General features: G+C 34.9%; 1 protein-coding gene across 4 annotated transcripts in view; it reads left to right on the top strand.

Annotated features, from left to right (window-relative positions):
* Positions 1 to 13,826, top strand: part of DGKB (diacylglycerol kinase beta) — a gene marked incomplete at its 5' end in the record, with an annotated part of 302,358 nt that overhangs the window by 284,282 nt on the left and 4,250 nt on the right. For all 4 annotated transcript variants that reach the window (XM_082282403.1, XM_082282401.1, XM_082282402.1 and 1 more), the window contains 2 exons: positions 5,740 to 5,860; positions 7,588 to 7,648. In XM_082282403.1, the coding sequence (XP_082138529.1) occupies positions 5,740 to 5,860; positions 7,588 to 7,648 (182 nt within the window). The remainder of the gene's footprint in view (positions 1 to 5,739; positions 5,861 to 7,587; positions 7,649 to 13,826) is intronic.

Below are 13,826 nucleotides of genomic sequence, written 5' to 3'. Positions count from 1 at the left end.
ATCCTTGAAGTCAACATAAGAGGGATAACAGACTTTTGATAACAGAATGTTGACATTCAGGATTTGCTGATTTTTTTCCTGTCTCTTCTCCAAACTTCACATGTGATCTTGGCTAGGTCAGTTCTGAAAACTCTTGTACTTAACTTTATGTGATAGAAATAATATTATGACTCTTGCGGGTCTGCACACAATATATTCAGCTGAATATGAGAACAAATATTTTCCAGGACCTAAACATGTCTGTGTACAATTTTCACTTTGTAAAATGGACATAATAATATTATTTTTCCCTAATGCTTTGTCTGTTTTATTTGTCTATAAATTCTTGGATAGGAGAACTGTCTTTTGTATATGTCTGCGAATCAGTAACAAAACAAAGCATTGACATCATCTGGACCTTGAGATAAAACTCTGATATAAACAGTTATCACTATTGAGGCATATGTTACTTCAGGTAGCTTCTCTAAAGGAAGATATAACAAAACCCAGGATGTACAGATTGCAGAGGATATACTGATTTTTTTTTGCAACCAGGAATTTAGAAAAAGGTGTTCATTTAAAATCAGGAATATATTGTGACAGTAAACACATTTCTAGCATTTTTTTACAACAGTCCCTATCACTGCATGTGGAAGCAACCTCACATTCCTGCATAAAGGGTAACTGGAGATTTAATACATGCTGTGTTCTAGGAAGATACTGAAGCATTCATGTGGTGCAGAGCATTGAGCTTGGGAGTTTTTCAAGGATCCTCTGGCATCATACCAGCTTTCAAATTTTTATCCAGTATTTTAACTGGAACCAAAAAATTTCCAGTGTGATGATTACTAGGGTTTGATTACATTTAGTAAGCTATGGAGCCCCTTCTCTTCGAAGACAAACTGCTGCCAGAGACAGATTTACCACTGACCAACAGTGTTTTTATGCAAATGTGCCTGAGTGAGTGCAGTAACCCCAAGTTATAATAGAGTCATTCAATCTCTTGCCAGGACAGCAATATTTATATATTGCAAAGATAAATTAGATATCAAAACCAGTTCCATTACAGAGGGAAAGTTCTCTATGTAAATCAGTTTTTCTAATCACACCATGTTTCTTCTTACCCACCCCCTACCCCATTTTGCTTTCCTTGCTTTATCTTCATAGATGAATTCCAAATGTGTTTTTCTCTTGTGTGTTCACTTTGAATGTTGAGGCATTCAGCTAATGCCAAGATAATGGATAACGTAAACTCATTACGAAACTTTAAAGTCTCAAAGTGTGTTTCTTCATGCCTTGGGAAGGGCTATAAAGGGCTTATAGTCGCATACAATGTTTTGTCTGCCACTTGTGCAAGTTTCTGTTTGAACTTCTTTCTTCTGCTGCCTTATGGGAAGAAATGGACAGTCAGCTCCCTAGTGACTTTATCTCCCCATCAGGAATGAGTGCAAGGGGTCAGATCCCCCTCTGCATACTAGTCACCGTCTGCTGATAGCAGTGCTCCCCTGGGAGAGCTGGCTTTGTTTACTGACAGGGCTAATATGAGGAGACACGTGAAGTACTTTGGTTTGTGGAAGAGGCAGGAGAGACATGGTGCTGTGAAAACATTCCCACACACTCTAATGGCTCATTCACATAGAAAACAAGCGAGAGCCTTCAGCTCTTTCACAGAGCACAAAGTAGAACAAACGGACCCGGGAACCCCAAGGCACCAGTCAGAAAACACTTTCCTAATGGACTAATACTGAGATGCTCTATGTGATAGCTTACCTATGAGACTTCAGCTCTCCTTTAGGAAACTAAATGAACTCATTAGAAAGAAAAACCGCTCAATATCTGATCGTTGCTTTTGTTCACTGTTAGCTGTGAAATTCTTCTTGAAAATCTAACCTTTAGTTTCCTAAATCTAAGCTTTCTAAAACTAGTTACAACAGGTGAAGCATGCATTGGAGAATTTTATCGTTGCAATCACCAATTATTTCTCTTTAGAATAAAATCCGTAGGATGCAGAAGAAATGTGAGAAAGAAACACATCCCTAAAAGGGGATACATTTTTTGCTTTATAGTTGGTAGACACGCAGATGCACATGAGTCTGTAACTTAAGAATATAATTTGAGGATGGAAAAGAGTGACTTTCTCAATGAGGTCTCAAACACAATAGGGATACATGTCATAGAAAAGTCCACATTATAAACTGTTTGAAGTGACAAATGATGTTTAGTGAGCAGCAGCATTCATTATTTTTTACTACAATTTATAAGAAGTATAAGAAGTCAACAAGAATGGTGATACTAGATCAACCCACAAGTTTGTGTAGCTCAGTCCAGCCTCTGATACCAACCTGTGTTAGAAATAAAGCACAGAAGTGCAAACTTACAGTGATTCTTTTCTGTTAAGATATCCTACCGAATATGCATCATTTTTGATTTAAGTAATTTCAGAGTCTAGTGTGGCCTCATGGCATAACAAAATATTATGTAAAAAGGATTTCCTTCTTGTCTAGAAGCACTATGAAACTCCTTGGTTGTTGCATTTTGAGAAATACTGAATTACATTACTATCTTCACCTACTCCATTGCACTTATTATTTTCTCATCTTTCCTCCATTCATCTCCTTACTTCCGGAAGGCTACTAGCCTAATTTATTTTCATACAGATGTTGCTCCATATTTGTTACCACATTTGTTCATCTGTCATTTCCAGGTTTTTTTTATTCCTCTTCGTTGCTGAGTGAACTGGAACTACAAATTCCATACTTTATGGATGTACCAATTGTAATATTTGATGATCTGAAATTGAGCATTGAGCTGATATTTTCATAGAACTTGTCACAGTAACTTCACAATATTCATTCCTGCATGACATTATCAATTGTAGTCCAGAAAAATAAGCATATACACATGGAGACACACACACCCCATATTTATTTCCTAAAGTTACATATAGGTATATAACAATCTACATATCTGTAGTGAGCTCTCTTTTTCCTCATGGACGTTAAGTTACATATATTGAACTTTCTGATTTCGTAAAGCCCCATTACTCAGTACTGTAAAATTCCTAAACTTTTTTTATAATTGGCTTTTCTTTTTCCTTTGTTGAATCCTCAGTATTCACTATCTACTTCTATTTCCAGATTATTTTGGGGTTTATGTTGAGCAGTACCGAGGCCCACACCAATCTTTCTGAAAAATCAGTGATAAATTTCCACCAGAATGAAGAATGACTTCCCCTTTCCTATCTTTTAATTTATATAGAAGATCAGATCTCCTTAAACAGAGCTTAGTCTCTTTCAGAGTCTTTGGTGGAGATCTTTTAAGAAGAAATATAATCCATTTGTTGATGTCTTGACCCTTTATATTCAACCATTGTACCTATAGCCATGTAACATCATTGAAGAATGGGACTAAAATAGACACACTCCCTTTTCCACTTTTCACTCGAATTCTTATCAAAGTCAATATATCTCAAGGATTTGTTGAAATGGATATGACTATGTAAAAGCATGAGGTCAAATATATTAGTAAGGGCAGGAGTGTGAACTAATGCAGTCAATAATTGCATGTTACATTTGCTTTAGTTTTTACTGCTTGTGAGGGAAAGTTATGTCTAATTTAAGCTTGATTCTAAAAATATTCATGTTTGGCCTAAAATAACTCCACTTTGGGAATGTGCCACTGCAAATGTGAAGTTTTTGAAAGGGCTTCACTTTCTTGGTAGATGAGAGTATTGTTCAGTTCCATCTTCCAATGTTTAATGTATCGAATTTTTTGAGGAGTGTGGTAGAGATCAAAGCACAGGATTTGGCCCTTAGTTACCTGCTGCTACTGGCACTAATCTCACAGCTATTGAAAAATGATGCATCAAATATATATCCCTGCAAATGTCACTATTCTGAAACTTGCACATGTTGCCTGAGCTGTCAGAAATAAAAATCTGCTCTTAATTATTCTTCCATTTAAAAAATAATAATTTTCTAATGGCCCAGTGAATAGGAATTTGATGCTTTTTTTGGCTAAACATTTTAATGATTTAGTACATCTGTAAAGTTCTGTGTGCTTTTATAGTAACTTTTGAAAATGAGTAGTGCTTTCCCAGTTAAATCTCTGTGGCTACCAAGAAAAGCAGCATTTGTTTAAATCTCAGTTGAGTTTAAATGTGAGTTACTTACAGGAAACATTTTAAGAAAAAAAAAAAGGCAGCAGAAAGCCACACATACAAAATTGGGCTTACATGTGCTACAGGGATGCAAACTATAAAAATGTATATTTAGAATTAATCATATTGTATATTTTAAACTTTTGACTGTCTTATTGTTTTCCCTTAATGGGCAAAAATATTTATTTTTTTCTCCATTAATATTATATGGAACTGATTTCACTGTGATAAGAAAATTAATATAGCAGAAAATATTAAGAAAGTATAAGAAGAAAAATGGAAGGCTTTGGATAGTATCAGATTTTCTATTGGAAGCTGAATAATCCAGATCATAAATCCTATTTGCTTTTAATATTTTTTTTTCCCTCATCACAGTACTTCTTTCAGTTAATTACCTTCATTGAAAGCCCAAAGAAGTGAACAGAAAAGACTCCCGTTGAAACTTTGGAATAGCCTCATAGATATGATTGTTAGCATGAAATTTTGCCTTCATTAAAGGTTGAGGGGTTTAAAATATACAGAGTAATGTGGTCTCTTTTCTTTGGGTTTTTCAGTGTGATGATAGACTCTAACATTTTAGCTCAATGCTTTGCTTCACCGAATAATGTACCTTTTAGAAACATTGATGTTAACAGCCAATTTATAAAACACATGTATAATACAGCTAGAAAGAAATGTTTCTTTTTCTCGTCCATTTGGTCTTGGCAACATATATTTACACAGGAGCATATAAAGAATTTCATACAAAACACCCTAGTTGATTCTGGCTAATATTTCATTACCTTGCTTGGTTGCTTCTCAAAGCAGACTGCTTATTACTGTTTAGGTTTCTGTTTGTACCTGAAATTCCAGACAGAATTTGTCCTTGCTCCTTGAAGTCAAGCAAACTAATATTTATTTAAATTTTTTTTTTGAAGTTTAAGGCCAGAGTTCTATTTAGTCAAAAAGAAACGTGAAACAAAAAATATGTAACTGAGTGCAAACAAGCACTACAAAGTTCAGGAAAGCTAGGTGGAAAGTTAAGGTGTTCTTTCTTTTTGCATTGCATCTGTGTACTGATTAAGACACTGATCCAACACAAAAAGTAATAATGGTGTCATAATGATAATGCATGCACATAAAGGCTGAATTAAGGCTGTACACATTGTCTGAAAAGTACTGTACAGAGGCGGATCCTTTAGGGTCTGGAGTACTGACATTTTCTTCACAGATTTTAAATATCTGTTGAAAAAATAAAAAGCATAAATTTGTGAACTGTAAATATCTCATTTTCTGTGTGTCAGGTAACCAAAATGGAGGAATTTCTCCTATTCTCTCATATAATGAAATTATTTCTTCAGTCTTCATGTAATAAAATAAATTATGGATATAATTATTCTATTTCAGAATAATTTTGGTCAGAATATTGTATAATCATGTGACAGCAGGGCCCAGTTGTGTCCAACTTAAAGCTGTAATTCTTCTTAGGAATCATAATTTTTGCCAGTTCTGTTCTCCACATCTTTTATTATCAACTTGTCTTCTGGCAGTTCTTGTTGGTCAATATGACTGCTTTCCAAATGTTGTCGAGGCAAAATGTGGGTTTTTTTCAACTTTTGCAGATCTAAGTGACCAGCTTATGGAAGTGGTTGGTCTGGAAGGAGCCATGGAGATGGGACAGATATACACAGGTCTGAAAAGTGCTGGAAGACGGCTTGCCCAGTGCTCATCTGTTGTCATCAGGTATCAGCAGCTTTAATTTACACTGCACTGTTGTAATGAAACTGTAGAGTTTTCTATATTGCCAGCTGACTTTCTTTTGTAGTTTAACAGTCATAATTATAATTATTATTTCTTGTGAAAGTATCATTTTTGTATATGAAGTTAATATATTCCATCCATATTCTATGCCCATACATCTTCCTTTCTTTAAAGGTGTCAAAAAACTAAAAAGAGGGTGTTTACATTCAAGCTTCACATGCTGTATTCAAGTGCCATTTTGTCCTATGACGACGTATTGTCAAGCATTTGGCGTAGAAGGAATAAGGCATGGACATCTTGGGGTTTATTGTTGGCATACACTCCATGCAATTTCAAGCCAGAAGTAATTTAGCATTACTTTGTCACATTTTAACCCATTTATAATGCATACCACACTAGTGAATATTAGCATGTAATTAGTAATTGTAAAGCACTTTTTTGATCTCTGGAAGTCAAAGTGCTCTGTTTTTAATTAATTTGTTATTTCCTGAATTCTGACAAGCCACCATTATTAAATCTGTTGGTATGTGTGAGCTGATGATGGTGGAGTCCTCTAATTTCACTGTGTTTTATCATTTTTAAGAGATGAATATTCACAATAGAGTAAACTTGGATTGGAACACAAGGAAAAAATAATTATTTTAACTTTTGGATTAAATAAGGACTGAAAAAGAATTGACCATCTCTCTCTTTGTCAGTGAAGAATTCCTCAAGAAAAATTTTCCAGAATTTATTAAACCCATAAGGTCTACAATTATAAGCCTAAAACAAAAGAGCGACAATAAAAGCTTTAAGAAAATAAGTAGGAGCCCTTCCCGAACTGTAAAGTGAGAGCTCATTAAACATTCTTCCCTTCCTCCATTTATGGCCATAGGTGACAGTGGATAATTCCATGAACTGTTGGTTGTTTTCAAATAACATCCAAACCTGAATTCCCATTGACCAACATGCGTGACTAATTTTTACATCATTAGATTTTTCTACTCCACGCTATTTCTAATAGTCTTGTATGCAAACTATTATAATGCAGAAATACAGGGTTGGAAAAGACCAAAAACATAGTACATTTTTCTTTTTTGGTTCTCATTTTTCTACACTTTTCTTAACGTGGCATCCAGACCTAGGGAGTGAATACTGTCTGTGTCTTTATGTTGAAATCAGCGCCCCTTTGCTAACAATTTAAATTTATAGCGTGGCATGTTAAGCACTGAATATAGCGCAGACTTCATTCTTTGTGAGTGTTCTGTCTAACTTGGAGTTAGACACAGTGGTTCTAATAAGCGGTGATGATAGACCTAAAATTTATTTCTTATTTCCTTTATAGTAGTATAATATATATACTATGTACTAGCAGGGTCTAAATTATTAAAAAATAGCAGAAATTTGTCTTTTCTGTTAATAAGGTTTGTTCCTGAAGTTATTGTGTAATTCACTCATTATTTCACAAATTGCAGACTCTTCTTCCATGAAAGAGTAGTATATTACTATCAAGATACATGAGTATTTGCCATGTTTTTGCTTTGTGTGTTGAAAATCAGACTAAGCCTACTAAGTTGACTGGGTTACTTCTGTAAGCATTTTGAGTCATACAAGTTTAGGGGTAAATCAGGGTTATATCTGTATACCATCACATATATGCCTTTTTAATAAATACATTTATTAATTTTGTCTAGTTTCTTTTTCTTATATTATGAAATTTGTACCTTTAGGACCAGCAAGTCTCTGCCTATGCAGATAGATGGGGAACCTTGGATGCAAACTCCTTGCACGGTAACTGCAACTGATTTTTTTTTTTTTTTTCTCTTCTTTTGCACTGATAGAAATATTTCTCTTTTGTTTAAAAGACAACCATTTTCATCGGCATTAACTCAATTTACTAAAATAACATCTTCACAAACTGTTTTTATATACTTCAAAACCCCCTGCATTTTCAATTTATCATTCTGATTTCAACCATAGGTTAGAATGGAATAAAAAGGCATTTATTTCAGAAGTTGGTACTTGAAGATTGCAGTCTCAATATACCTTTACCCAATATGATCATTTATTTATAATGATGTATCAGATTTAGAGTCTCTATTGCTGAGGAAAATTCAATCTTTGTTTTGATGCTGAAATGTATAAGGTAACAAATATTAGTCTTTAAAATTTAGAAGATTTTCTATTGTGTTTTTGAGAGCTCATATCAAGAAAGTTTTAACTAAAGCTGAAGTCTTAACTGTGCTGATGGTATTATGCAATAGGACTAATATTTTTTTAAGTCCTTACAGTTTAAGGGAGAAATAAAGGAAATGAATTTGTTTCTTTTTTCAGTACCCACACATACGAAGTGAGGGCAGGTGAACATCAATCTAGATAGGTTAGGATAAGCTAGGATAGGATAGGAGCTTTCTCAGAGAATGTTCTTTGAGTGACTATTTAGAGTCAACGCAAGGAAAGGTGTATTTGTAGGAACTCTGCATTTTCCTGTCTCTCCGATAATTAGAGAGGCTAACCAAGCATTCGCAGAAGAGGTTGAAGACATACAAGTTCTTTACTGTCCTGTGTAATCTTAGTGACACATTTTAATATGCAGTTCTACTAATTTTGCTTCCGTAAAGAAGACCTGTGGTTTTAGGTAGACTAATTGCTGTAGCCTTTCAGCTTGTAAATATCACAAAACAGTGTTGTGACAAGGAAGAAATCCCACTACAAATGGGAGTAATTTTCCAAAAAAAGGGTACTGGATTACTTCCATGAGCTTTATGTCTGTGGTAAAATTAAAAGTTACACAAAAAAATAAAAGGGACAACATTCAGTAAGGTGCTAATAGGCGTTTAACTGATAATATATGATTTAGGATGACAGATGAGAGTTGTGATAGTTCTTGTTTACTAGATACACCATAGTGTACAGCTGAACAGTGTGAAGGGTGCTGAATTCTCATTCTCTAGGGAGGTGCACAGATTCTGCAATGGGAGGAGAAGCATATGAACACATAGTTTGTGAAAGCAGAACAGAGGGGATTTTATGAGATTAGTTGCAGAAAACCTTTTGAAGTTAAGAGATATCATTATCTTTACCTCTTCTACAATGATGGCTCAGTGCAGAGCAACAGCACTGAACCCAGCAGTTACTTGTTCAGGAGAAAGACATGTAATTTTCAGTTGCCAGATTACAGAAGAGAATTTATGGAAGAATGCTGGCAATAACATGTGCTTTTTTTTTTTATCCTGATGCTTGCTCTGTGCAAAATCCCTGCTCTCTGATTGATAATGGTAGCAGAAGCTGCCTGTGCAATTGAGAACAAACCTGGAAAAAGAGACAGTTCTTACATTTCAATTACTGTCCTGAGGAAACAGTAAATTACTACTGATAATTACTGCTGTCCAGTTTTAAAGGGGATAGAAATGGCATACAGTTTTCTGAGGAACGTATTCTTTTTGCTATACCATTGTTAAGAGAATATACTTGGCACTGTGTAAGAAAACCATGCTATTGAATGTACTTGTTTCCTCTGAGGAAAAAAGACATGAACTGTTTGTCTATACCAATGCACATCTATAAATTTAGATATAGAAATATTATTTTTCATTATTTTATTCATAATTGAGGATTTTTTTCCTGCGGAAGAGCTCAAGTATTTGTTGCAATAGCTCCTTGCATTGTTGTATATATATAAAGTAAAAAACATGTATGGTCCGACCTCTCTTCTCCCCACTAATTCTAACGACAGTAGAGATTTTCTTGAAGTTCTCTGCAAAGAAACTAGGAATTCTTCCACAGATAATGACATAGGTGGATATTAGCTTTCTTTCAACCAGAGAATAAGATTTGATTTCTGAGTTTGTGCTTCACAGCAGTCTTTGTTTGGAAGCCAAAGCGTACTTGATCACGTAAATACCAGGGTGATATCTGTGATGTGTATCCAAACCAGAGTCTATACAAAACCCCCATGAAATCAAAATAATTCTTTAGACTTAGTCAGCTACATAGTCTGTCATTTGAGCCAGGAGGAGTTCAAATTTCAGAAAACAATACAAGGAGGCCAGCATAAAAATCACGGGGTTTGTCTTTTTCAGAGAAAAAACTGCCTTTTTCTCCCAAAATGAAAACAAATGATTAATGATGCATTTTTAAATGGAAAAAAAAAAAAAAAACAACTTCATGGCCAGATAAAGAACTCCGTAAGTTTAATTCCTTAGGACACATGCGATAGTTTGGCTTTCCTTTTATTTCACCTCTTAGGAAGCTTCTTTCCCTAGCTCTTATAAGAAATTGAGGCCCATATATAAAGATGCTGGTATTCCTGCATTGTGCAATGAGACATGGGGAGACATTCCCATGCTACGTCTTTTTTCACATCAGGATGCTGAGGCAAGGCACTAATTAGTTTACTAGCTATGTTGTATGAAGGACAAAAGCTACAGTTGTGGTTGGATATACCAGCTCAGTAGTTTTAGGGGAGAGAGGCCTGCACCTTGTTAGGTTGCACAGATCATGTGCATCAGTGAGACACAGCAGCTGAGCCTCAGGTTTTTGATTCTTTGGTGTTCCAGCCAGAAAGTTATTGTTTAAAAAAAAAAAAAAATAGACTGCTGTATTTCCCCCTTCAACTGTCCTTTATGATGTTGAAATAACACACTTTATTTTTGGTATCTTGGCAACTTCAGTGTCATCTAAGTTCAGTAGTTTTAAGGGCTGACCTATAAATATTACAGAGACGAAGTGAGAAAGAAATTCATAGAATCTGCAACTATTGAATCAACTCTTGCCCAGGTTGCAAGTACTTAAGCTCAAAAGTACTTTTCTGGATTGCTTCAGGTTTTGATATAAATGAGAGTATTTTTCAAATGATTTTTCAGGAAATCAAGTTCAACCTGATCAAAATTCTCCAACTTTTCTATTATGCCTATGCAGGAAAACAAGATCAGCACCAAATCCCTGTTATGTATAGGATGCACCCTGCACATGCAGGCTTGGAAATTTACTTCCTGTTGAAGGAATAAACATGTTTCTCTTTGCTGATTCTCCTTTCTGACTGGAAAAAAAGTTTCACACAAATAGCATGAGTTGCTGACACTGCCCCTTCTCATGCATATGGAGGCCGTGCTACTCCAAAATTATATTGTGAGCTCTGAGAAAATGTTTTGACATGTGGTAGAAAATGCAGTGATTCTCCAGAAGCTGTGATCTGTGTTATTTCCTTCCTGTGATCAATTTTAGTAGTAAACAAATTGTTGTATGTTTCTTTTAAAATCATTTGTGGTGTATTGCTTAGGCACCTAGCATCCCTAGATGAAAGCAGGTATGCACTCCTGTAGCTTCTGTGCATACTTAAAAATGTGAGCGGCTTGGTCTAAAAATCTGTCATCCAGAATTATTCAGCATGTTGAACACATGCAGACTGCAGCGTCTAACAAAGTCACTCTACTCCTTTATAACAAGATGAAGCATCTGAGCATCAAATTGTATTGTTTTCACTGTTTTTTTTATAGAAGACTCTTTGGAAGAAGGAAAGATGATAATGTTAATGTTATGTTAAACATCTTGTCTGATTAGCTGAAGAGGAAATTCTATCAGAGCTCTCCCAGACAAATATAGCAACATGAAAGATATCTATGGTTTCACCTGATCTCCAAACAGGTCATTAATAGTAATGAAACTTCAAAGACTCTCAAGTTAATTCAATAAACTTCTAGCTTTAGCCATCAGGGGTTTTTTTAAGAAAAGTAATCTTTCAATTTAGCTACATAAATTATTAGCAATGTTTTGAAAAAATCTATAACAATGTTCCATCTTAATTAGAAATAACTGCAATTTCAGTTCTTTCATCTATTCCTGACTTGCTTGGCATGATATCTGAAAGAGTGTCAAGCTTATAGAAACACTAGATTTAAAGTAGAAGACAGAAATGTCTATAGAAGATGCAAGAATATTGCTTAAATAAAGAAACAAAAATAAAAATCCGTAGTCAGAGCTCACCTAAGGGATTGTCAGAAACACAGTTTCATAGATATTTGAGACACAGTACTTTTAGAATTGTTTACTTATATAAAAACTTGGAGTAAATCGTGGAATAATGTTACTCGAAATTAGTATTTCAAAATATTATAACTTGAATGCACCTTAAAAATAAGTTTTGAATGAGTGATTTCTCTCTAGTTTTTCCTTTAGTCCCTAGAGATGTGATGAGCCAGGGCACAGATATCCCACTGTCCTATTGCTAAATCCAGAGAGAAACAAGAACTTAAACCAAACTTTTATTAATAATGACTATACGCCAGAGCTAGGTGAGAAAACTAAAAGAGAGGTACAGATTTGCTTTTATATAGATCCATTGTCTCCAATACCCCACACCTCACACGAAGCAGGTGGAGCTGTATTCTAGACTCTCTCTAAAGTATCTTCTTTCCATGCCTCTGGCTGTACCAGTATTTTCTTATCAGTTGTTTATAATGTGAGCATTTGAACTACTGTGTCTGCCACTTTACAGCAGAGAGGAGCTGGGTCCTAGATGGTGGCTAATTTCAATAGCATGTTAGCCAATTACTACATAGTTAACCCATAAATGGAAGTCATTCACTAGAAAAGACTTGGTGTTATACAAAAATGCTGCATTTTTTATCCCTTTTGAACAGCAGTGTGCATATATTTCTGTTCCAAGGCCAGATTGATTTATTTAGTTGTTAACATTTTATTTTGCAGCTGGGCATTATTTTTTGTGGTCACAGGTACACTGTACTTTAATTATTTTTGTTTATGTATGCATATTTTTTTCTTAATTTCACAACAGTTGTTTTTGTAATTGACAAAGCAATTTACTGCATGTGTGCTTTCTGCACCCCAGACAAATACTCTAACATGTAATGCACCTTTCTTTCCAGTTCAGATTGTTAAGAAAAGAATTAGTTGTGACTAATTGCCAATTAATTTGCAGTGGTTTTAGGGAGGAGGGGGAAAAACAATTGCACCTACTAATTAAAATTTAAAATATTCTAAAGTGTCATCTTTAGGTATCTGTGGAATACATAATTTCCATTTGAGTTCTGCACTGGATCTGTAACAACCCTGAGCTGACAGCTCTATTAATTTAAAACCTCAGTGATACCTATTAGTACAAAACATGAAAAAAATGCCATTAATCATTTATTTTAATTTTGCAGCTCTGTCATTTTCTCAGTGTGTTTAAAAATTATGATGACACCGTAACGTTTTCCAATCTACCTGTGCGAAGGGGAAATGGATCACACTACTTAGGAGAGAGACTAGAGTATATTATTAGAGCTTAATTAATGCCAAACTGATTAGATTTGATTGCGCTTTGCACAATAATATTGTTTAGAAATTTATTTAAGATGTGTTGCATAACGCTTTTAAAACAACTAGTCTAGATCTGAGAGATTTTGTCCAAAATGCCACATAATGAAAGTCGCAGTTTAATTTTGCTCAGCACTGCCTACATTCTGTTGGTCTGATTCATACCATGATACCCCATACGCTCTTGATCACCTAAGGAAAGATAAAAGTATTTGGCATTCCTGTGATGTAGAGGTGTTGCATCCCTCTATTTCCTGTAAGAGGAGCAGCACTAGGGTGTCTGGACTGTGAGAAAACCCTCATACCCTCAAAACAACCAACATCTAAACCCTGCTGAGAGCATGGAAAAAAGTGACCACAAACTAAAAGATCCTGCTGGAAATAAGGCTGGGGTTTTTTCTGCAGTTTTTTCCCCCCTCTGTCTTTAAAATACAGCAATATGTTCTTTAACATTAATTGAAATACTATAAGCAAAGCTGACTAGCTCTGTTTCCAGTTTCCTATTGTCAAAGCAGTACTTTAGAACCTGTATTTATAGCACCACGTCTTCTGAAATAGTAAATATTTAGGCATTCTGTGAAGTTAGGAGCATGAAGGTAATCAACACATACTGCAGAAAAGGGAAAATGAAAGCAAAACTGACTGACCT

This window comes from Coloeus monedula (assembly GCF_965178545.1).
Source record: "Coloeus monedula genome assembly, chromosome: 1".
Taxonomy (NCBI): Eukaryota; Metazoa; Chordata; class Aves; order Passeriformes; family Corvidae; genus Coloeus; species Coloeus monedula.
Note: the sequence above shows the minus strand (reverse complement) of the source record. Positions and strands in the feature narration are given on the sequence as shown.